The sequence below is a fragment of the Erinaceus europaeus genome, chromosome 18 (genome assembly GCF_950295315.1).
Source record: "Erinaceus europaeus chromosome 18, mEriEur2.1, whole genome shotgun sequence".
NCBI classification, from domain to species: Eukaryota; Metazoa; Chordata; class Mammalia; order Eulipotyphla; family Erinaceidae; genus Erinaceus; species Erinaceus europaeus.
The window spans coordinates 70,810,128-70,834,138 of NC_080179.1; the positions used below are offsets into that span (position 1 = coordinate 70,810,128).

Here is a 24,011-nt window from a genome sequence, read left to right on the forward strand (position 1 = left end):
TTCTGTAATTGCTTCCCCACTGAACATGGGCGTTGACAGGTCCATCCATACTCCCAGCCTGAGCCATTTCTCTATTAAAGAGAGGACACTAGGTTTCTAACCCTTCACATATGTTCAAGTTTGTACACTCTGAAATCTTAATTTCTGGCTATAACTCTACTGACACTACTTTTTTTTTTTCATTAAAAACAGCCTGGAAACCCATACTTAAAACTTATATGTTAAATCTTATCTCAATTATTCTGCTTTTTAGAATGGGTTTGAGAGAGAGGTATCCTATGTATTGAATAGCATTTTCTTTTTCTTTTTCTTTTTTTTTTTTTTTTTTTTGCCTCCAGGGTTATTTCTGGAGCTCAGTGCCTGCACCACGAATCCACTGTTCCTGGAGGCCATTTTTCCCATTTTTTTTGTTGTTGTTGTTGCCCTTGTTGTGCTTGTTGTAGTTATTATTGCTATTGTTGTCATAGTTGTTGTTGTTGGATAAGACAGAGAGAAATGGAGAGAGGAGGGGAAGACAAAGAGGAGGAGAGAAAGATAGACACTTGCAGACCTGCTTCACCGCTTGTGAAGTGACTCCCCTGCAGGTGGGGAGATGGGGACTCGAACCAGGATCCTTATGCTGGCCCTTGCACTTTGTGCCATATGCGCTTATCCCGCTGAACTACCGCCCAGGCCCCTTGAATAGCATTTTCTATGTCATACATCAGACGAAAGGTTAATAACCAAAACATACAAAGAATTCACCAAACTCAGCACTCAAGTTGGAATCTGAGAACAGATTTTGTCTGATTTGATAACATTAAACTACAGTATTTTCTCTTATGGAAAAAGTTGACTACAATTTTGATCCACCTAAGAGTCAAAGCGACTAAATTAGATAATACTAGGTGATCACATAGCTATCGCACTAAACTTGCAAGATGACACATAAGCTTTTTCAAAAATGCCATGAGAGCTTATGCCATGAGAGCTTATGCTATGCTATGTTACCCATCATCATTTCCTGGATATGCAAAGAAACTTACATCACTCAGTTGTTTGGAATTGACTTGGGCTTGAACCATAACAGGAGAGTCAGTCACCTGGGTGAACTTTGTCTTATCTGGATGGACTTTGTAGCTATGCTGTGGGGGGAGAAAGAGCATTGACTTTAGCTTATCGCTCATCAAATCCAAGTTTGCCTATAGGTCAAGTAAGCAGACCCCCCCCACCATAAAAGAAGAGAAATTTATAGTAAATAAGACACTTGCTACTTTTTCTAGTTAGACTACACAACAAATTTTCAAATATCTTCAGTTCACCTGTAACCAGAATTGTCTCTTAAGATGTATAAAAAACATCCAGGGAAAATAGTAGATTTACTGCAGAATACATTTTATTTTTTTTCATTTTTTATTTTAAAAACTTATCTTTATTTATGTAATGGATAGAGAGAGTCAAAAATTGAGAGGGGAGGAGGAAATAGAGATACCTGTATCCCTACTTCACCACTTGTGAAGCTTTCCCTTTGCAGGTGGGGAACCAAGGACTTAAACCTGGGTCCTTGCACATTGTAACGTGTGTACTCAACCAGGTGTGCCACCACTGGCTCTACATTTTATTTTTTACAGCTTCCTTGCTTCATTTAAGTATCGATGTTGTATTTACTTATATTGGCCTGTTGCTAGGGCTTCACTTCTTTGAGCTAGTTTTTTTTTCTTTCAGAAAAAGAGTCAGAGAGAGAGAGAGAGAGAGAGAGAGACCACAGCCCCAGAGCTTCCCCCTGTCCAGTGGGAGCCAGGTTCAAATTTGGTCAGACACATGGTAATGAAAGCACCTCTTAGGTGAGCTATCTTGCCAGTCCTAGGTGTAAAAATGTAAACATATGTCCACACAAGATGCTATACAAGGCAATAACATTATATTACAGACTTACATCTTTACAATGATCCAATTTCTTAATGACTTCATATTCTTGAGTAATGGTCTGGGGGAAGAAGCATTTGCCTCTGTCCTCTTCATATTCCGCTTTGTAGTTTTTCTATGGAGTAAAAAAAAAAACAAAACTCCGACATATGTATGGAACCATGTGTCCACACACCAAACTTGTGCCAATTTGGGAAGTTAAGCAGTTGTCTTAGAACTTACGTCACTGTTTTGAGCTGCGACTTTCATGCAGTGTGTATGATACAGATCCTCAAAGCTGCCCACATAATGTCCCAGAATATTCTTTAAGTAGGCATCTCTATATTTAGTCTGAAGAACAAAACAGATTTAATTATTTGTTGGCAAAATGATGGATCTTTTTTCTTTTTTGAACAGAGGGAGTAACCGTAACTTAGCTTACATCACTACTGAAGTTCTGCAGAATCGTATCAAGTTTGAATTTGGGCGTTTCACAGTAATTTATGCTCTTTGCCTTTGTATTTTCATAATTTTCCTTGTATAGTTTCTGTTAAAGAAATAAAGCCAGTTAAAATAGAGTCCTGTCACTCCCACACTGATGATTAACACTAAACAAAAGAAGAAGAAAAGAGAGTGTCTGTCAACTTCAGAAATAACTTAACAATCAAGCATTCAAGTATCCTGAACAAGTTTTTTTTTCTGTTAGCAATTATTCAACAGCCAAAGTTTTTCAAATTCTTCAAAAAAATAAGAAACCACTAATGTTGCTTCAGACTGAGCTTGAAATGTAGTAATATGTCTGCATTTCTGAATTGCTGTCTTCTCTCCCCTCCCAGTTCACATCTTCTCCTCATTGATGGCATCAAAATTAGCAAGACAATGGAATACTACACAGCTGTTAAAAATATTGAATTTGGCCAGGAGTAGATAGTATAATGATTAAGCAAAAAGACTCTCTTGCTTGATGCTCCAAGGTCCTAGGTTCAATTCCCCACACCACTATAAGCCAGAGCTGAGCAGTGCTCTGATTTAAAAAAAAAAAAAAAAGGAATTCATCTTCTTCACTTCATCTTGGATGGAGCTTGAAGAAATCATGTTAAGTGAGATAAGCCAGAAAGAGAAGGATGAATATGGACTTATCTCACTCATGGAGAAGTTGAGAAATGAGAACAGAATGGAAAACACAAAACAGAACTTGGACTAAATTTGATGTATCACAACAAAGTAAAGGACTCTGGGGCGGCAGGAGGAAGGTTCAGGTCCTGGAACACAATGGTGGAGGAGGACCTAGATGGAGGGGTTAGAGTGTTATGTGGAAAACTGAGAGACATTACACATGTACCAACTACTCAATTTTACTGTTGACTATAAACCATTAATCCTTCCAATAAATAAAAAAGCATATATATATATATATATATGTATATATATGTTCATATATATATATATATATGAATAGTTTCAGCACGGGGAATTTTTCACTGTGTTAAGCAAGGCTTCTTGAAATAGTTTAATATGCACAGAAAAATACATGTCCTCTTTCTCCTACCAAATAAAAGTTCTGGCATACAGAGAAGTTTGAAAATAAGATGTATATGAGAGCACTAGACTTTCGTTCCTATGAAGATTGACATTTATTCCCAATAGTAACGGCAGAAAATTATTGGGTATTAAAACAGTGGCTGGTTGAGCACTGAACTTTCATGCCTGAGGTTCCCAGTCTAATCTCAAGTACGCTCCTCTCTGCTTTATGTAATTCTCTTTCACGTGTAATAAATGAAATAAACTTAAAAAAAAAAAAAAAAGCACAACAAGGGGCCAGGTGGTGGCTCACCTGGTTAAATGCATACATTACAGTGCACAAGGACCCAGGTTCAAGCCCCAAGCCCCCACCTGCACGGGGGAAGCTTCACACATGGTGTAGCAGGGCTGCAGGTATCTCTCTGTCTCTCTCCCTCTCTACCTCACTCTTCTTTCTCAATTTCTGGCTGTTACCATCCAATAAATAAGTAAAGATTAAGAAAATTTAAAAACAAAAAAAGCACAAGTGACAGCAGATCACTGTCAGTTTTCAAAATTTTTTAAATTTTTGTTTTTTCCTCTTGTTGTTTATCGTTGTTGTTGTTGTTGGATAGGACAGAGAGAAAGGGAGAGAGGAGGAGAAGACAGAAAAGGGGAGAGAAAGACAGACACCTGCAGACCTGCTTCACAGCCTGTGAAGCAACTCCCCTGCAGGTGGGGAGCCGGGGGCTCGAACCAGGATCCTTATGCCGGTCCTTGTGCTTTGTGCCACATGCACTTAACCCACTGCGCCACCGCCGGGCTCCCTGATCACTGTCACTTTTTCATGATAGGTTTTGAAACTGCAAAAGGTGGATTTTTATATGTCTGATGAAGATGGCCTCCATGAGTCATCAGTAGACGGATGTCCAGCAGAGCTATATTTCTACAGACCCATTTATAATACCTCACCTGTCAAGTTGACCTTCCACCTTCTGCATCCCATAATGTTCCTGGGTCCATACTCCCGAAGGGATAAAGAATAGGGAAGCTATCAGGGGAGGGGATGAGATATGGAGTTCTGGTGGTGGGAATTGTGTAGAGTTGTACCCCTCTTATCCTATGGTTTTTGTCAGTGTTTCCTTTTTATAAATAGAAATAAAAAAAAAATACTAGGAAGGTTTAATAAAAAAAAAAAAAAAGGAGAAACTAAATTAATCACATGTTCAGTTTCTTTATAGTTGAAGTGGCCTTGGACTGCGAGTCTTTTTATGGCAGGCCCTGCTTTCACTGCTTTAATCTACTTTAAATCTGACGGATTAGCCGAGCTCTTAACAATTCCATAAGCAGAAACTCTTGTAAAGACTTAGAAAGCCATCCCTTAAGATGTGCTGTTGGCAAACGATGGTTTCTGGAGTCAAGGTCTGGGTGGCAAACGGCAGCAGAAGGAGAGAGAAGCTGTGAAACAGCAAATTCCTTCTCCTAGCTGCAGGTTGGCAGGAACGAGTGTGTGGACACAGCTTCCTATTAACTGTCTGCCTTTCTGTCTCCCCTCCACTCCCTAAGCCCCTCAGGTCAAAGTCTCCTTCTGAGTCTGTTAAACCACAGCATCCTCCCTACAATGTGCTCTCTGCCTCACAGGCACCTTTTCAGCAAATGAGGATTCCCGTCTACAGGGTTCCCCAAATGCGCACACATTCTCAGAGGTGGCTTCTCCCCGTTAGATAGTTTTCAAGGAAACTGCTATGCTATGACTTTTTAAAGTACTTGGACTTAGTCATTATTGGAGGGCAGAAACTCTATCCTTCTTGAAAACTAGTGGTTTCCACTGTTTTTTTTTTTTTTTTTTTCTTACAGGAATAGACTTACATCGCTGAGGGCATTTCCTGCCGCCTTCAGCTGCTTGAGCAGTGGGTTCTCTGTAGCAGGAAGTACATTATAATCTGCTTTCCCTTTATTCTTTTCATAGTCCTCTTTGTATTTTACCTGTAGGAGTGAAATAAAATGAGAGAGCAACTCTGGGTTATCTTTGTTCTCCTTCCTACTGCAGGAAGGAGATGCCATGTTTATAACATGGCAGCTTGACATGTTATAAACAAAACACTCATAGTAACTCATCAATGCAGAAGAGAAACTACAGAAACTCTATAATCTCCTTTCTCATCCATCCATTCATTCAGAAATATCCATAGGATGTAGGTTATATGCTTGGCTCTGAGACAGATACAAGAAGGATTAACACTCAGCCCCAAGCTCAGATAGATAGACAGACAGACAGACAGACAGACAGACAGATAAATAGATAGATAGATAGATGGAGAGGACGAGAACAGGAGAAGGAAACAAACACAGTAATGGGAGCTCAGCCTGTCCGAGGTACTTGCTCCTCCAAGAATCTTCACTCAGCTCTTAACCTCCAGCTGCCTTTCTACCGAAGTGTTTTTGAAAGAGAGAAAAACTGCTGGGAGTGTCATCAATGGACCCTTGCGTACCTCATCACTGAGTGTGTGTTTGCACCGAAGTACTCAGTGTACACACACTGCAGGAGGAAGAAGGGGTTGGTGTGATTGGGGGGTGAGGGGTGGATAACAGGTCAAAATCTTATCTCTTCCTTTTTTAGTTCTGAAGTTGATGCTTTTCCAGTGACCAGCCTGCCTTAGAAGATCGAGGAGGCTACTTGCTGAAACTACTCTTAGACTGTCTGAACATGCCCAGGCAAATATTTATGTATCTTGTCTGTGATCAGACTTTCACCAGTTTGCGGGAAAAATAGAAAAACATGGCAGTGACTGTGGGAGTGTCTGTAGTCCATAGGTATATGTCTTTTCTGAGGGGACTGGGTCCTTCTGTGTGCAATTGCTACTCTTAGGCATAAGAAGACCCTTTCACAGCCAGAAAGGCGGTGCAGTGCCGGCCACAGTACTGGGCTTTCACGTATGAGTTCTAGAGCTGTCCCCAGCATCACATGTGCCAGAGTGATTCCCTGCTGCTCTCTCTCCCTGTCTGTAACAAGTAAATCTCTTTAAACATAAAAGACCCTTCCTATTCTGGGTTTTATCAAAAGTCCCTTACTCCATAACATACTGCAGATGGTGATGAGGTGTTGACTACATTCATACAAGGTGCTTTTTTTAATTATTATTTTTTTAATATTTATTTTATTTATTTATTCCCTTTTATTGACCTTGTTGTTTTATTGTTGTAGTTATTATTGTTGTCGTCGTTGTTGGATAGGACAGAGAGAAATGGAGAGAGGGAGGGGAAGACAGAGAGGAGGAGAGAAAGATAGACACCTGTAGACCTGCTTCACCGCCTGTGAAGCGACTCCCCTGCAGGTGGGGAGCCGGGGTTTGAACCGGGATCTTTATGCTGGTCTTTGTGCTTTGCGCCACCTGCGCTTAGCCCACTGCACTACAGCCCAACTCCCGTAAATTTTTTTTTTATTTATTATGTAACCCCCCCCCCCTTTTGCTGCCCTTGTGGTTTATCGTCATTGTTGTTATTGCTGTCATTGTTGTTGGGTAGGATAGAGAGAAATGTAGAGGAGGGGAAGACAGAGAGGGGGAGAGAAAGACAGACACCTGCAGACCTGCTTCACCGACTGTGAAGCGACTCCCCTGCAGGTGGGGAGCTGGGGGGGGCTCAAACCGGGATCCTTACGCAGGCCTTTGCGCTTTGTGCAACCTGCGCTTAACCCGCTGCGCCACCGCCCAGCTCCCACAAGGTGCTTTTTTAAATTAGTAGTTCTATCATAATCCCAGAGCAGTTTTGTTGGTATTTCAAATAAGCAGAGTCTACTGGCCTTAAACTTGAGAGTTCTCCCCAGAGTTCCCCTTTTTATTATACAGAAGAGCAAGCATCAGCTGTAAGAAATTCACGCCAACTCAGATCATCAAGATAAAATGACAGTGTTGCCTTGTACCTTGCTAGCAGCCAAGCCAGCTTGCTTATTCACTTTGTATTCTGGTGTTTCGGTCTGCATGAAGTAGATCTGGTCTTTCATATTCTCAAAGTCTTCCTGGTATTTCCTCTGTAAGACAGTAAACATACTGAAGGCCTGATGTCAGAACAGACCGTGCAAGGATGTCACATGGGAGGCCAGAGGCCATTTGGAGGAAGTTCCTCAATGCCGTGTTCATTTTGGGTTTGTTTTTTTAATTTTTATTATCTTTATTTATTGGATAGAGAAAGCCATAAATAGGGAGGGGGGCTATAGAGACGGAGAGAGACAGAGAGACACTTGTAGCACTGCTTCGCCACTCGCAAAGCTTTCCCCCAGCAGGTGGATACTGGGGACATGAACCTGGGTCTTTGCACACGGTGATATGTGCACCTAAATAGGTGCGCCACCACCCGACCCCTGTTCCTTTTGGTTTACAGAATATTCTAGAATATTCTGCCACTACAAAAACCATTTAGCAACTTAACAGAGATTTGGAGCAATTACAATAGGCTGAAAGACAGCCACCCAAAGCAAGTTCATCAAGGCCAGGGACAAAAACCCCAAAAGAGGAAGGAAAGGGGGGGGGTGTATCTTTCAGTGAGGAAAATCAGAGCAGAAGCTAGTCAATTTCATAAATTGACTGTTTTGGCTCCCCAGGAAAAATAACAAATGTAAAAAGTCCCTGTTCGTCTGTACTAACTTTGAAACCATTTTGTCCTCATGGAAATGAAAATAAGAAAATTGGAATCTGTTCCAAATAACACTTCTTAAAAGGTAGAACAGATTCTGAGATAGTTTTTTTTTAAGTTTAAGAATTTATTTGTTTATTTATTTATTCACTCATTTATTTATGAGAAAGATAGGAGAGAGAGAAAGAACCAGACACCACTCGAGTACATGTGCTGCTGGGGATTGAACTCGGGACCTCACGCTTGAGAGTCCAGTGCTTTATCCACTGTGTCACCTTCCAGACCATGAGATTGTTTTCTTAATAGAAACTCTAGATAAGTTCTTGCCCCCGAGAAGTACCTAGTCCTAAATGCTGCAACACTTACTTTGCATGAGTCAGGTGGTTGGTTACACACCAAGAAAGGGCCGTCCTCTCAACCCCAAGACCCACCCAATCACCTCTTCCTACTTACTGCGCTGATGTTATCAGCGTTCATTCTGGCCGTTGCAATTTCAAAACAAGGAGTCTCACTCCATTTGCCTTTGACTTTATTTTCATAGTCTTCCTTGTATTTTTGCTAAGAAAAAAATAAAAATAAAAAGTCATAGAACTGACAAGTGAAAAAACAAATTAAGTGGTAAAAGCCTGCTTAAAAAAAAGTTTCATTAGGCCTTAAGCAAACCTTAATTTTATAGAGAAGTGGAGAGGCAGAGAGAGAGAGAGAGAGAGAAGGAGAGAGAGAGAGAGAGGAAGACCACAGCACCAAAGTTTCCTTCAATGTGGTGGGGGCTGGGCCCAAGCCTCGGACATTCACATGACAAAACAGCGCACTAAGCAAGAGAGCTATTTTGATGGCCCCTGAAGTTTCCCTTTAAATAAAATTTTAAAGTAGATTGTTGTTCTTTATACGGCCATGTGGAAACAACTTATTTCTTCCCCTCTAAGTCCCCCTTGTTATTTATAATACTGCCACTTTTTAGTAAACCCTTTATGGACAAGTTTAAAGTTAATTTCTATTTAGCCCTAGACAAAATTTCAGGGTCATGGTATTCCTATTAGTGGATCATTACTATACATACGAGAATATTTTACTCAAATAACTCGTGGTGATAAGTTAGATCAACCATAATTCAGAAGCTAGACGTCATCACTAAAAAGATTTATCATCCACAATTTTTCATCCTTCTCCTTTACTGGAAACAATCCCCTCACCCCCCCACCCCTACCCCACACCCCGAAATACTTAAACAAGACAGAAAGCTGAGGTTACATCAAAATGCAAATAGCAGACCAAACTGAGGCTCAACTCTACAGAGAGGGAGGGGATGAATTTATAGGCGGCAGTATCTATGAGACAGTCTCCTGATTTGGAGGAGATGACAAGAGGAATTAAGCAGGGGTCTATTCCTGAGCTGAACATCTGTCTCACTGCATTCCCTGTTGAGACTGCATTCTTTAGAGCTAGTTTACCAGCTTACACACAGACCTCCTAAGCTGTCTGCCAGGGCCTTCAAAGTTAGGAGGTGCACCAATCAAGCTGTCCAGCTAAGCTCTGGGAGACCATGTACACATTCTTGTTTTCCTCAAGTTTGACAGGGAGCATAAAATTACATGAGGTCTCCACACACCCTATCAATAGTCATACCATCCACGGAAACATGTGATTACTTGACTTCTCTGTTAGTATCAATAGTGCACATACGCCAAAGTGCAGTAGGACATGAGCTCTATTTTCAGAATACACTTCTCCCATTTATCCATCACTGAGTCAACAAGTTGACTCAACATTTATTCCCATAGTTCCAGGAAATTAATGGATGTTCAAATAAGATGATATTGTGTATCCTTTGGGACAAGATGGATGGAACTAGAGGTAGTTCTGCTTAGTGAAATAAGAGATGAAAAGCAAATACCAAATGTTTTTTACACATATGTGGAATCTAGAGATCTGATATGTATAAACTGCAATGGAAGGAAGGAAGGAAGGAAGGAAGGAAGGAAGGAAGGAAGGAAGGAAGGAAGGAAGGGAGGGAGTCCCAGGAGCAAGCAAACTGTTTCTAAACTTATGAGTTGCGGTGATTAGCTATGGTATGTGGGAGGTGGGGTACAGAACTCAGGTAGTGAGTATGGGTAGGGAACTATACACCATAATCTTACAGCCTTGGAACCTATTCATCACAAATGAAAAAAAAAGTATTGCTTTTGCCATAGAGTTTTAGGGTCATATTGCAAAAACACTCTTACTGGTTGTGTTGCATCTCTGAGTGGACTTGAGTTACTTTCTGTGATGGTTTGATAGCGAGCAGAGTTTTCAAAGACAACACTGCCGCAGCTTTATTCACTCACCTTGCTCACTTGATTGCTCACTTTCTTGGCAAATTCTATATCTGGAGGATCCGGAAGCGACGTGAATTGAGCTTGCTGTTCAATGTGCCCTTTTTTGTACGCAATCTGACGAAATAAAACACAGCAACACCAATGATTCATTTAGAAAAATAAAAAAGTGGGAGTCGGGCGGTAGCGCAGCGGGTTAAGCGCAGGTGGCGCAAAAGCGCAAGGACCAGCTAAGGATCTGGGTTCGAGCCCCTGGCTCCCCACCTGCAGGGGAGTCCCTTCACAGGCGGTGATGTAGGTCTGCAGGTGTCTCTCCTTTATCTCCTTCTCTCTGTCTTCCCCTCCTCTCTCCATTTCTCTCTGTCCTATCCAACAACAGTGACATCAATAATAACTACAACAATAAAACAACAAGGGCAATAAAAGGGAATAAACAAATAAATAAGTTTTTTTTTAAAGTATTCTCTTCCCATATGCTATTTGTGGGCAGTTTTGAAAAATAACATGTCTCAGCTGGGAGTATGGATTGACCTGTCAACGCCCATGTTCAGTGGGGAAGCAATTCCAGAAGCCAGACCTCCCACCTTCTGCATCCCACAATGACCCTGGGTCCATACTCCCAGATAAAGAATAGGAAAGCTATCAGGGGAAGGGATGGGATACGGAATTCTGGAGGTGGGAATTGTGTGGAGTTGTACCCCTCTTATCCTATGGTTTAGTCAATGTTTCCTTTTCATAAATAGAAAAATAAAGACCAAATTGTAGCCTGTAAAAAAAAAAAAAAAGAAAAAAAACATGTCTCCATCTTTATTTGAAGTCTTAAATTTTGATGTGCCAGCCATATAGCCATCTTTTCAATGTCATACGTCCTTAATCTCAGGAAGTACTGATGATTTTTACTTCTCTGAGTCTTCAACTTTTCTCCACACCCCAGGTTCATCCCATCCCAGTCGCCTTCACGCCACGATTCACGACTGGAATCATTCTCTCGATTGGCTTCTTCACGGCCTACGTCCTACGCTCTTGTCCTGACACCACACCTACTGGCCCACACACGCAATCACACATTTCTGTTCTTTTTTATTAAATTAATTAATTTATTTATTTTCCCTTTTGTTGCCCTTGTTGTTTTTTATTGATGTTGTAGTTATTATTGTTGTTGTTACTGATGTCATCATTGTTGGATAGGACAGAGAGAAATGGAGAGAGGAGGGGAAGACAGAGACGGGGAGAGAAAGACAGACACCTGCAGACCTGCTTCACCGCCTGGGAAGCGACTCCCCTGCAGGTGGGGAGCCGGGGGTTTGAACCAGGATCCTTACACTGGTCCCTGTGCTTTGCGCCAAAAGCGTTTAACCTGCTGGGCTACCGCCTGACCCCCCCCACCACACACACACACACACACACACACACACTTCTGTTCTTATATTCACGACGTTTAGCACTACTGAAGACAATCACACAGTGCTCACAATTACGTATTGACAAAACCCTGGAAGGGCAGCAGGTGTCGGGGGAGGTCCCCTGACCCCAAGCCACCAGCTTGCTCTGTAAATACTTGCCTAGGACTCTGCACCCAATACTCTGGACTTACCAGTTTATCACTGTGCCATCACAGAGGCTTGAACATTCATTTTGTTTCTGGTCCATCTCTCTCCCAGTGGTTAGCTGAAACTCCCAAGACTGTCCTTGTTTGATTCCTGCACTCAATCTGCTGTTCCCTCATGTACCCGTTGTACCTGGTTCTACCACTATTCACCCTCTTAGAGTCTCCTACAATACCTATGACTCTTCATTAGCTCCTTTCTTTCTTTTTTTATTTATTTTTATTTATTTTCCTTTTTGCTGCCCTTGTTGTTTAACGTTGTGGTTATTGATGTCATTGTTGTTGGATAGGACAGAGAGAAATGGAGAGAGGAGGAGAAGACAGAGAGGGGGAGAGAAAGACAGACACCTGCAGACCTGCTTCACCGCCTGGGAAGCGACTCCCCTGCAGGTGGCGAGCCAGGGGCTCGAACTGAGATCCTTAAGCTGGTCCTTGCGCTTTGTGACACGTGCACTTAACCCACTGTGCCACCGCCCGACCCCCCATTAGCTCATATCTTTCAGTACAGTAGCTTTCATCCCTAAGCACTGTGCCCATTAATCATGCATCCTCTTCACTCTAGCTCTCTCATTCCTCTTTGCTGCTAATTGTTCCTTTTACTCTTGTCTACAAAAAACAAACAAAAAATTGAAACCTAACTCCTCAGACACAAAAATCACTCTCACACCTCTGCACTTTGTACTTGCTGTTCCCTCTTTCCTGGAATGTCCCAACACTCACATCCCTGCCCTGTCATCTGTGTGCAAGATTCCCACTCGATCTCCACAACTTGGCTCCTGGAGTTTCCCTCCCCCAACCAGCCCCACCCTGAACCCTTCTGACTTGATGACTTTTTTCTGGGATCTCACTCAACATGGCCCTTCCCTCTTCTAAAGGAATGATGAGGTGACATTGACAGTGACTGTCCTTCCTTGGACTGTGAGCTCTGGAAAGGGAGAAGATAGCAATTCTCATGTGGAAACCCTTGTGACCGGCATGTTACCAGACTAGAGTGAGAATTTAGTGACTGATTTCTGGAAATATCTCTTATCCCCCAAAGTCACTGGGGGAAGTCTGAAAAGCAAAATTCTCGCCCTGAGGTTTCCACATGCCTATGAGACATCGATAGATCATTCCTTGTTCCCCGTGGTAGTAGTGTTGTTTATAAAGAGATGAATTCTCTCTAAGGCAGCATAGCTTCTTTCTTCACACTTTAACTACATCTTATCCTAATAATATCAAGTTACCATTACACTGAAATCTTTTGTGAATAGTAAATCAACTAAGATTTTTTTTAAAAGGCAGATTTTGTGCCAGGAAGTGGCACACCCAGTTGAGTGCACACGTTGCCAAGCACAAGGACCTGGGTTCCAGCCCCTTGTCTCCACCTCCAGGCAGTAAAGCTTCATAAGCAGTGAAACAGTGCTGCAGGTCTCTGACTCCCTTTCTATCTCTTCATTCCTTCTCAATTTCTGTCTCTACCAAATAAATCTTTTTTTAAAAAAAAAGTTACAAGAGGAAGATTTAAAGCATGTTAATTCCAAGATCAAAAAGTAGTTCATTCTGGTGGTGGGAATTGTGTGAAGTTGTACCCCTCTTATCCTATGGTTTTGTCCATGTTTCCTTTTTATAAATTAAAAAAAATAGGAAATAAAAAAAGGAGTTCAGTTGGATCATGCTTTGTCATGCATATGACATGGGTTCAAGCCCAGTACTCACTGCACTGAAGAAAACTTTGATGCTGTCTGTCTGTCTGTTTGAACAAGTCAACCTGAAGCAGTGTAGCCTAAGTGAGCCCCCCCCCCCACACACACACACACTAATTTCACTACTTCAGTTACTTTAAGTAACTGAAGACTTGACGTTAGGCACCAGGAAAGGGGGCATTTGATGACTACGTCCTTAGAAAGAAGGCAACATTCAACCAGGACAACTGCTTATGAAGTATGACATCTTGTCAAGAACATTCAGAAAGATCAGATCTAGATGTTCTAATTCTATCTAGACAAAATTCTGAATCAGTCTAAAGTTCCCTCATGCTTGCCAAATATTGTGTTTCTACTAGACAACAAGGAAAGAAGAGGTGGTCAGCAGGGACACAGGAAGAAGGTGCAGGAGAGAAAGGCTCTGAGCTTAAAATATACATGTCTATTCAGTGGTCTGTTCTGTGAACAAGTGTGCTTGGGGCTGTATTCCCAGAAACTGCGGAAGTCCATGGTGCTGACAACAGCATTAACAGGCGTGCCAGTCACTCGATATTAGTGTATGCTTGGCCTGCACTAAAAATACAAGTCAGACCCTAACTGCCAAGTTTTGCTGAAGAAGGATGAGGAGATAGTGTACTTGGCTATTACCGAGTCCCTTCTCTTCTATTGAGACTATCTCTGTTTTTGAAAAGTCTACCATAGGACACTCCACTTTTACCACCGATCCAAATTGGTACCTATTTCCACTAACTGAAAGAAATCCAGAGAATTTTGGCTTTTGCCATGAAAGCACATGACACATCAGTATTTGTTCCTGACCAACAGCAGCAGCTGCCATGGAGGAAGCACTCACACCCTGAAGCAAAAGTGGTGCCACCTAGCGCCTTCTCCAGGAACTACATCACACAAACTACATGCCCCTTTTCCTGTCAGCCAGTGTTGTAAACATGTTGGATTGTTTAAACTTATCTCCAGAGAGTCGGGCAGTAGCATAGTGGGTGAAGTGCACGTGGCGCAAAGCGCAACGACCAACTCAAGGATCCCAGTTCGAGCCCCCGAAAGCCGTTGGTCGCAAACCTGTGTATGACTCCTTTCTCTCTTTTTTCTCCAATATTCAATTCCATTAACGCTTTAATAAATAAATAAATAAATATATATATATATATATATATATATATATATATATATACTTGATACTACATTTAGGTATCTTTTTTTTTTTTTTTGCTCCTTTTGTCCTCCCCCCCCCATCATCTCTCTGAGCTACCAAACCTCAAAAATTGACGCTCTATGAATTGTCACAATTTTCTCTCTTTTTTTTTTTTTTTTTGCCTCCAGGGTTCTTTCTGGGGCTCGGTGCCTGCACTATGAATCCACTGCTCCTGGAGGCTATTTTTCCCATTTTGTTGCCCTTGTTGTGCTTGTTTTAGTTGTTATTGTTGTCGTAGCTGTTGTTGGATAGGACAGAGAGAAATGGAGAGAGGAGGGGCCGACAGAAAGGAGGGGAGAAAGATAGACACCTACAGACCTGCTTCACCGCTTGCGAAGCAACCTGCAGGGAGCTGGAGGAGGTGGGGCTTGAACCGGGATCCTAACACTGGTCCTTGCGCTTTGCGCCATGTGTGATTAACCTGCTGCACTACCGCCCGAGTCCCCAAATTGTCACAGTTTTCCCTGGTGCAGATTTACCATCCTGTCTGTCAAGGTGTCTTGCAGAGTCTACTTTCAGCGGGTTGGTTTCCTTTCCCTGTCTCATGAGATGTCTTACTGCCTCCCATTCGTGTCAAAATTATTTTGTCCGATTGTTCAAGGTCCTACTGTCATGCTCTGATGCGTATTATTCCTAACCTGGCAACCACAACATCTGGATTCATTTCACCTCATCCCTCTGTTCAAGTGTCCTCTCTGCTTGAAACAACTTCCCTGTCCACCTCTGCACAGAAACACCACCTGCACACAGCCTTCTCTGATTACTCACTTGTCTCCTGTCTTTCCTTAATCACATATTATGTTGCACACTCTAGCTGTCTGTTATAATTTTTCCATGCTGTTTGATAAATAACACTTTCACCCTATCAACCTGATTATTTTTCAATTCTTCTATTACTATTATTATTATTATCTTTATTTATTGGGTAGAAATAGTCAAAAATTGAGAGGGTAGAGGAGACAAGAGAGGGAGAGAGACACCTGCAGCACTGCTTCCCCACTTGCAAAGCCTTCCCCCTGCAGGTGGGGACTGGGGGCTTGAACCTGGGTCCTTGCCCACCGTAACATGTGTGCTCAACCAGATGTGCCATCATTCGGCCCCCTGATTATTTTTTTTTTTTTAGCCAGCATAGTTTATTTTACTGTGCTTTTCCAACTCCAATATCATCTTATTGAGGACATTATTGTTTCCAGGAATTTTTTTTTTCACAAGGATACATTTCCACATTTTACAAGTTAAATATCAGTATATTTTAACCTCAACCAGCTATCTTCTTGTTACACAACAGTGACCTGGGTCCTTTATGTTCCCCTAGTTCTCCTCCTTTCCCTCTTCTGTGTCCTAAATGTCCTGCAATTCACTGTAGTTCACTGGGAACTCAACCTCTACTGTCCTTTGGTTTGTCTGTTTGAGCCCATCTGTGAGTGAGGCCATCCAGATTCCAACCTGATTACTAAAACTCAAGGAAATGGATGAGAATTTTTTGTGGTTTTCTATCTTATCAGGTAGGTACATAAAATGAGTTGATCACTTGATATTATATATTATAATGTATATTATGTTATAATAAAGTGCATTATAAAATATATATAATCTTATATATTCATGAGTTTTTGAACCAAAAATCTGATCTCAAAATACAAGTAGAAGGTCCCCGCACACTAAACTTTGAACCATGTACTTCATAACTTTACATTTTTGTTATGCCTTCCGGTTAGGAGTATATCTGTACTATATTGTAACAAATTATATACAAACTGGAATAGAAATACAGTCACAAAATCTTCAGGTGATAGCAAGTGAGGAAGTCAAGATACCATTAAATGAGGATGTACAGATCCAGTTCTGGGACAAACAGGACCCTAAAATCCACTGGATGTAAATTCCAGTGCCGACTGACATAAGTCCATATTGAAAGCAGGCATTTCCAGGAGTCTAGCTGAACAGTTTTTTCTAAATGCTACTATGTAGTCACAGAAAAGTTTCTGCTGCAGCTAAGAGGCTCACTGAGCACAAGCTTTCCTAGAGAGACTGTTGGTCCTGGATCACAATGCCAAGCTTCTAGTCTGGGTTCTGCCTCTAGCAGCCTACGTGACCGCACACTCAGGTTCCTCACCCGCAAGAAGAGGCGACTGGGTAAGATGAGATCTAAAATCACTCACATTTGAAATTAGGTATGACAAACTAAAATGCCTCTAGACAGATTTCTCTGTAAATATAGATATTATATAGCATTTGGTCATTTTGCCAAGAAGAATTGCAGTGAACATCTACTCAGAACATCCCCAAATGTCTGCGCACCCAGGCGGTGCTGCCTGTACTTACATCACTGAGAGCTTTCTGGGCTTGGGCGACCCTTCTCAGTTCCGGGCTATCATTGTATGGGTAAAACAAATTTTTGTCTGCTTCCCAGTCTTCAGTGTACAGTTTCTAAACAGGAACGAAGTGAAGAGATTAATGAAGCAAGACCATGTTAATATGACGGATTCATCCATCAATGGGCGAAGGCAAGGTTAATAAATGCACAAGCAATCTCCCTTCCTCGATCCAATCCAAGTCTTACTTTACTTACTAGGAGCTTGTCCTGCTCCCCCTCAATCTTATGTATGTAAAGCAAAGCAAGTGTGTCCAACTTGGTTTCATCTCCTCTGTGAGTCCACCTGCCTCCCACAACAATCCTATTTCCTAATTAAATGCAAGTGTAAGGAGCCAGGAAATACTTCAGATAGTTTCTGTCACAAAATAAACTAAATGTGACTGACGGGGATCCAAAGCACAGCAAAAGGGTCAAATTCTGTGAGTCTCAGAGCTGGTTCTTGGATGCCCTTCGTTTCCCTCACCCACTCTTCACCCCTGGTTACTGGAGTTCCTGAGACGATCCTAGAATCCTTTCCTCCACTCTGCCCTAGACCTACCTGTCTTCTCAATATCTTCTTGTCAGACTCTATCCCTCACCCACAAACACCCCCCCAGCACACACACACACACACACACACACACACACACACTCGGTCTCAAGGCTAGTCACAAAAAGGTTGGGAAGTGTATTCTAGATTCACAAGAGCTTACCAGGCATTCCTTTAAGTTGGATGGGAAGACACAGGGAGGGAGAAGTAGCAAAGGCCCCTTACCTTACTGAACATGGCTGTGTTCTTGATGGCTTGGACAAGTTCAGGGGCATCAGGGGGAAGCAGGTACTTATCCTTGGTGTCTTCCCAGTTCTGCTTGTATAAAACCTAGACAGAGAGAGGAGAAGGAGGAGGACCATAGGCTTGATCTCTCACCCAGGGACATGAAGATTTGCTGAACAAAGGCTTGCCCTCCCAACAGGTGCTGCACTGGCACTCACTGTGAGACGGCTGACTCCACCGATTCACCATGATGCTTTTTCCTGCCTTAGTGCTTACTTTATTCTTTAAAGTTTTTTAAAAATATTGATTGATTGATTCCCTTTCGTTGCCCTTGTTGTTTATTGTTGTTGTTACTGCTGCCCTTGTTGGGTAGGACAGAGAGAAATGGAGAGAGGAGGGGAAAACAGAGAGGGGGAGAGAAAGACAGACACCTGCAGACCTGCTTCACCACCTGTGAAGCGACTCCCCTGCAGGGAGGGAGCCGGGGGCTCGAACCGGAATCCTTAAGCCAGTCCTTGCGCTTTGCACCACCTGCGCTTTACCCGCTGCGCTACCTCCCGACTCCTGCTTACTTTATTTTTACCAGAGAACAGCTCAGCTCTACTCAGAGTGGTGCTGGGAATTGAGCCTGGGAACTCAGAGCATGGGCATGAAAGTCATTTGCATAACCATGATGCTGTCTCCCCAGCCCAGTGCTTACTTTAAAAGTCTGATCTTTAGAACTATGTAATAACTGTGCTCTCTGTGGGTTCCTTTCAAAGGTTAGTTGAATTTGGATGGTAGACATGCTTCTTTTGATATAATATTTATATAGTTATAATACTAGTATTTTTTAAATCATAAATTAATGGGGGCTGGGTGGTAACCCAGCACCTTAAGTGCACATGGCCTGAAATGCAAGGACCGGTGTAAGGATTCCGGTTCTAGCCTCCGACTCCCCACCTGCAGAAGGGTCATTTCACAGGCGGTGAAGCAGATCTGCAGGTGTCTATCTTCCTCTCCCCTCCTCTGTCTTCCCCTCCTCTCTCAATTTCTCTCTGTCCTATCCAGCAATAATAACAATAACAACAACAAGGCAAAAAAAAAAAAAAAAGGAAAAATGGCCTCCTGGAGCAGTGGCTTCGTGGTGCAGGCACCAAGAGATAACCCTGGAGGCAAAAAAAAAAAAAAAAATCATAAATTAAAAAAAAAATCATAAATTAGTTGTCTACCTTTGAAATTTTGAGATTTCTCATTTAAAAAAAAAAAACTCTCTGACTTCCTTTAAAAATTAGCATTGTCCAGGAGTTGGGCGGTAGCGCAGCGGGTTAAGTGCACGTGGTGCAAAGCGCAAGGACTGGCATAAGGATCCCGGTTCGAGCCCCCGGCTCCCCACCTGCAGGGGAGTCGCTTCACAGGTGGTGAAGCAGGTCTGCAAGTATCTGTCTTTCTCTCCCCCTCTGTCTTCCCCTCCTCTCTCCATTTCTCTCTGTCCTATCCAACAATAACAATATCAGTGACAACAACAATAATAACTACAACAGTAAAACAAGGGCAACAAAAGGGAATAAATAAATAAATAATATTAAATTTTCTTTTTTTAAAAATTAGCATCGTCCACGGGAAATAGAACAGCAGTTCACACAATAGTCCTTCATGCCTGAGACTCTGAAGTCCCAGGTTTGATCTCCCATACTACTAGAAGCCAGAAATGAGCAATACTCTGCCAAAATAGTGATGGTGATGACAACAACGATAAATCAAAATTAGTAAGAGAGGGATGGGGAGATAATATAGGAGTTTATGTAACACTCATGCTTGAGGCCCCAACGGCCCCAGAGGCCCCAGAGTTCCCAGGTTCAATTCCTGGCATCACCATAAGCCAGAGATAAGCAGCGCTCTGGTTAAAAAAAAAAAATTAGTAAGACACTGGTGACATGAGGACTATGTTTTGTATGATAAGTACTTGGAGCCAAGTCACAAACAAGGTGTGTTTAGTTTTCTTCTCTCGGGCTAGGCTGAGGTAATACACATGTTATTTACTATTCCTGATACCTATACCATGACCTTACCTTGCTGACTTGCTGCGACACTTTCTTGGCATGTTCAATGTCCTTTGCTTTCTCATCTACGTGACAAATAGTTTTAGCAACGTCGCCATCCATTCGATACTTAACCTGCAGACATCGGACACAGTTTACAATGTTGGGAACTTGTGAGTATATGTTTCTAAAGTCTTACAAACAAAGAACTCTGACTCAGTCATTGTATGTCTATTTCACAAAGCAACATCTGTGTGTTTATAGAAGAAACTCAAATGCTCAAAGATGGGGAGGACACCGCCATTTGCTGCTTATCTGCTTTGCTTGTTGAATTGCACCCAGCCTCTGCATCACCAGGGAGGAACACAGTGAATTGGAACTCCCATCTCGTATCATCTCTTACACTAAACTGCTAAACCAAGATTTTAGAAGTCTCACGGGGTTCACATTTAAAACAACACATCTGTGAGGCTGTGTGTTGGCACACCTGAGTAAGTGCACTTGCTACCAGGTCTGCAGGTCCATGATTAGTCAACAGTTTGTTTGGCTTTATATGTTAGCTCTTCTTTCAGCCACCAGGTTCCAGACGCTACCATGATGCCAACCAGACCTCCCTGGGTAGACGACCCAATAATGTGTCCTGCAACCCCGCTTCCCCAGAACCCTGCCCCACTAGGGAAAGAGAGAGACAGGCTGGGAGTATGAATCAACCTGTCAATGCCCATGTTCAGCGGGGAAGCAATTACAGAAGCCAGACCTTCCACCTTCTGCACCTCATAATGACCCTGGGTCCATACTCCCAGAGGGATAGAGAATAGAAAAGCTATCAGGGGAGGGGATGGGATACGGAGTTCTGGTGGTGGGAATTGTGTGGAGTTGTACCCCTCTTATCCTATGGTTTTTGTCAGTGTTTCTATTTTATAAATAAAAAAATTATATATATGTATATATATATATATATATATATATGAAGAAAAAAAAAGAAATAAAATGTGACCTCTGGGGAGCAGTGAATTAATTCTTAGTGCCAGCACTGAGCCCCAACAATAACCTTAGTGCCAAATATGTAAATAAATTTAATTAACTAATTAATTAATATATTCAGGCCAGCCAGTGGTATACCCCTACACCTACTGAGAGCCCCCAGTTCCCAGGGGGAAACATTTTTAAAGTATTTTTTTCCACCAGGGTCATCACTGGGGCTTGGTGACTGCACGACAGTTCCACTGCCCCAGCAGCCATTTTTTTTCCCCTTTGGTGGGGGTGGGGGAAAGGAGGATAGAAAAGCTGCATCGATACTTCACTGCTTGTCAAACTCGTCCCCTGCAGGTGGAAACCAGGACTTGAATGCAGGTCTTTGTGCATGGTAATGTAGGTAGACTCTCTAAGGTGTTACAACACCACCCTAAATATTTTTTTCTTTTTCATTTTTTCACATGTTTACTTATTTATGGTCAAGGGAGAGAGAATCAGAGCACCACTCTGGCCTATGCAGTCCAAAGGATCAAACTCAAGATCTTACGTATACACTAGCCCTCTCTCCAGTCACAGGAGGTGTGTTTGTGTAATCTCTTTTGCCTTTCTTTTGGCGATGCAGCCCACCTCACTGAGTTGATCTTGTACTTTCTTGATCCTGCGAAGTTCTGGAGTATCAGTCGTGATGGTGGACGGTTGCCCTTTTATTTTCTCATAGTTCTCCTTGTATTTATTCTGGAAAGAATACCAGATGTTAGCCTGAAACCTGGCGATTCAGCAGTGGTAATTTCTGGCAATGCAATGAGTTCATTCAAACCTGAGGCTTTTGTTTTGTTTTTTTCCTACAAGTTATAGAAATTAGTAGCTGCAACAGCTTTTTATCCCCTACCCTAATTTCCAGCAAAAACCAAAATAGATTTGTTTGTTGTTCTTCATAAACAAGATTTGGATACTGGAGATAATAGGCATTTTATTCCACACTAATGTCTTGAAAATGCCCTAAAGGGATTCCCTCAATGTCTTTATTGTCTGAATGCACACATACAAAGGTTTAACTTTAATAATTAAAATAATAATATAAAAATTGAAGTTGATTCAAGTCTGAAAAGATATAAAACCACTAGGGAAAGATAGAAACAGGCTGGGGGTATGGATCTACCTGCCAACACCCATGTCCAGCAGAGAAGCAATTACAGAAGCCAGACCTTCCACCTTCTGCACCCCATAAGGAATTTTGGTCCATACTCCCAGATAGGTAAATGTTAGGGGAAGATGACGAGAGAGCTCTGAACTCCAATTCCATAGGAACTTGGAGAAAGAAGAGAAAAAAAAAATCTAACCATGAAAGCTTGACAAATTAGAAAAGTATTACCTTGACATTAATAAAAGATTTATCTACACATTAAAAACAAGAGAGAAAGGGAGAGAAGAGGGGGGGAGAGAGAGAGAGAGAGAGGCAGGCTGAGGCAGAGTAAAAAGAGTGGGAAAGGCACCATAGCACTAAAGCCTTCTTCAACGCCGTGGGGACTAGACTTGAATCTGGTCATGCACTTAACAAAGCAGACACACTATCCAGGCGAGCGATTTTGCTATCCTTGATCGCACTCTTAATAAGCCTTATGTAGCCTCAATAAAACTACCCATTTGTGGGAGTTGGGCTGTAGCGCAGCGGGTTAAGTGCAGGTGGTGCAAAGCACAAGGACCGGCAGAAGGGTCCCTGGTTCGAGCCCCGGCTCCCCACCTGCAGGGGAGTCGCTTCACAAGCGGTGAAGCAGGTCTGCAGGTGTCTCTCTTTCTCTCCCTCTCCTCTCTCCATTTCTCTCTATCCTATCCAACAACGACAGCAATAAAACAACAAGGGCAACAAAAGGGAATAAATAAATAAGTTTTTTAAAAAAAAAACTACACATTTATGGTGGTATGGACAAATCCAGAGTTTGAGAAAATGTTTTCTCATTTTTTTTAATTCACAGGGGAAAGCTGCTGTATATAAATTTAACTTAAACTGTCAGGCTATTTTTGACAGTGCGTGGACTCATGCTTTGTTTATGGCAGGAATACTTGTTGAATGAATGATTCTGGTGAAAAAAATTAGGGGGGCAGGGTGGTGGTACACTCAATTAAGTGTACATATCCCAGATTTGAGTCCCCACTCCCCACTTGCAGAGAGGAATTCTTCATGAGCAATGAAGCTGTCGTGCTGCTGTCTATTTTTCTGTCTCCTTCTCTATCTCCCCTCCCCTCTCAATTTCTCTCTGTCCTGTCAAATAAAACACTGGGGGGGGGGAGGGAGGACAGCAGCCAGGAGCAGTGGTGAATTTGTAGTGCTGACACCATGCCCCAGCATTAATCCTGGTGGCAATAAAAAAGAGAGGAAGTGGGAGTCTGGCGGTAGCGCAGCGGGTTAAGTGCACATGGCTTGAAGCGCAAGGACCGGCATAAGGATCCCGGTTCGAGCCCCCGGCTCCCCACCTGCAGGGGAGTCGCTTCACAGACAGTGAAGCAGGTCTGCAGGTGTCTGTCTTTCTCTCCCCCTCTCTGTCTGCCCCTCCTCTCTCCATTTCTCTCTGTCCTATCCAACAACGACGACATCAATAACAAAAACAATAAAAAAAAAAGGGCAACAAAAGGGAATATAAAAAAATTTGAAAAAGAAAAAAGGGGAGGAAGAAAGAAAGAAAAGAAAGAGAAAGAAAGAAACTACAGTAAGACAAACGGATGCTCAGTGTTTAATCCAGATCTCTGAAAATAGAGACTGTCCTGAAATGATCTTGCTGAATAAGCTTCCCTGGTGTCAAAAGCTATAATAAAGATGAAAAAACACTTTGTTACAAAAATAAAATATAGTGGTGGCAGACGAAAAGAGAAGATATGATATCCAGTAGAGCACACAGAAAAGTGAATTCAGAAGCGATAGCTGTTATCTCAGTGTTTTGTACTGGGCAGCAGCATCTCAGTTAGTGGGGGTATGAATTCTGAAGTATTTTCAAAAGGAATGTGATTTTATGATTTTTGCCACAGATGGGCTCTTGCTTTTTAACAAGATGCATAA

The 24,011-nt window shown here is 42.2% G+C and overlaps 1 protein-coding gene across 1 annotated transcript in view; it reads right to left on the reverse strand.

Annotated features, from left to right (window-relative positions):
• The window catches only part of NEB (nebulin), a 286,668-nt gene that overhangs the window by 252,134 nt on the left and 10,523 nt on the right, over nucleotides 1-24,011 (reverse strand). Inside the window, exons 6-17 of the mRNA XM_060178132.1 lie at nucleotides 21,587-21,694; nucleotides 20,015-20,119; nucleotides 17,964-18,068; nucleotides 17,158-17,262; nucleotides 10,344-10,448; nucleotides 8,470-8,574; nucleotides 7,307-7,414; nucleotides 5,254-5,370; nucleotides 2,327-2,431; nucleotides 2,128-2,235; nucleotides 1,916-2,020; nucleotides 1,026-1,124 (exon numbers count right to left, since the gene is read on the reverse strand). Coding sequence (XP_060034115.1) covers nucleotides 1,026-1,124; nucleotides 1,916-2,020; nucleotides 2,128-2,235; nucleotides 2,327-2,431; nucleotides 5,254-5,370; nucleotides 7,307-7,414; nucleotides 8,470-8,574; nucleotides 10,344-10,448; nucleotides 17,158-17,262; nucleotides 17,964-18,068; nucleotides 20,015-20,119; nucleotides 21,587-21,694 — 1,275 coding nt within the window. The remainder of the gene's footprint in view (nucleotides 1-1,025; nucleotides 1,125-1,915; nucleotides 2,021-2,127; nucleotides 2,236-2,326; nucleotides 2,432-5,253; nucleotides 5,371-7,306; nucleotides 7,415-8,469; nucleotides 8,575-10,343; nucleotides 10,449-17,157; nucleotides 17,263-17,963; nucleotides 18,069-20,014; nucleotides 20,120-21,586; nucleotides 21,695-24,011) is intronic.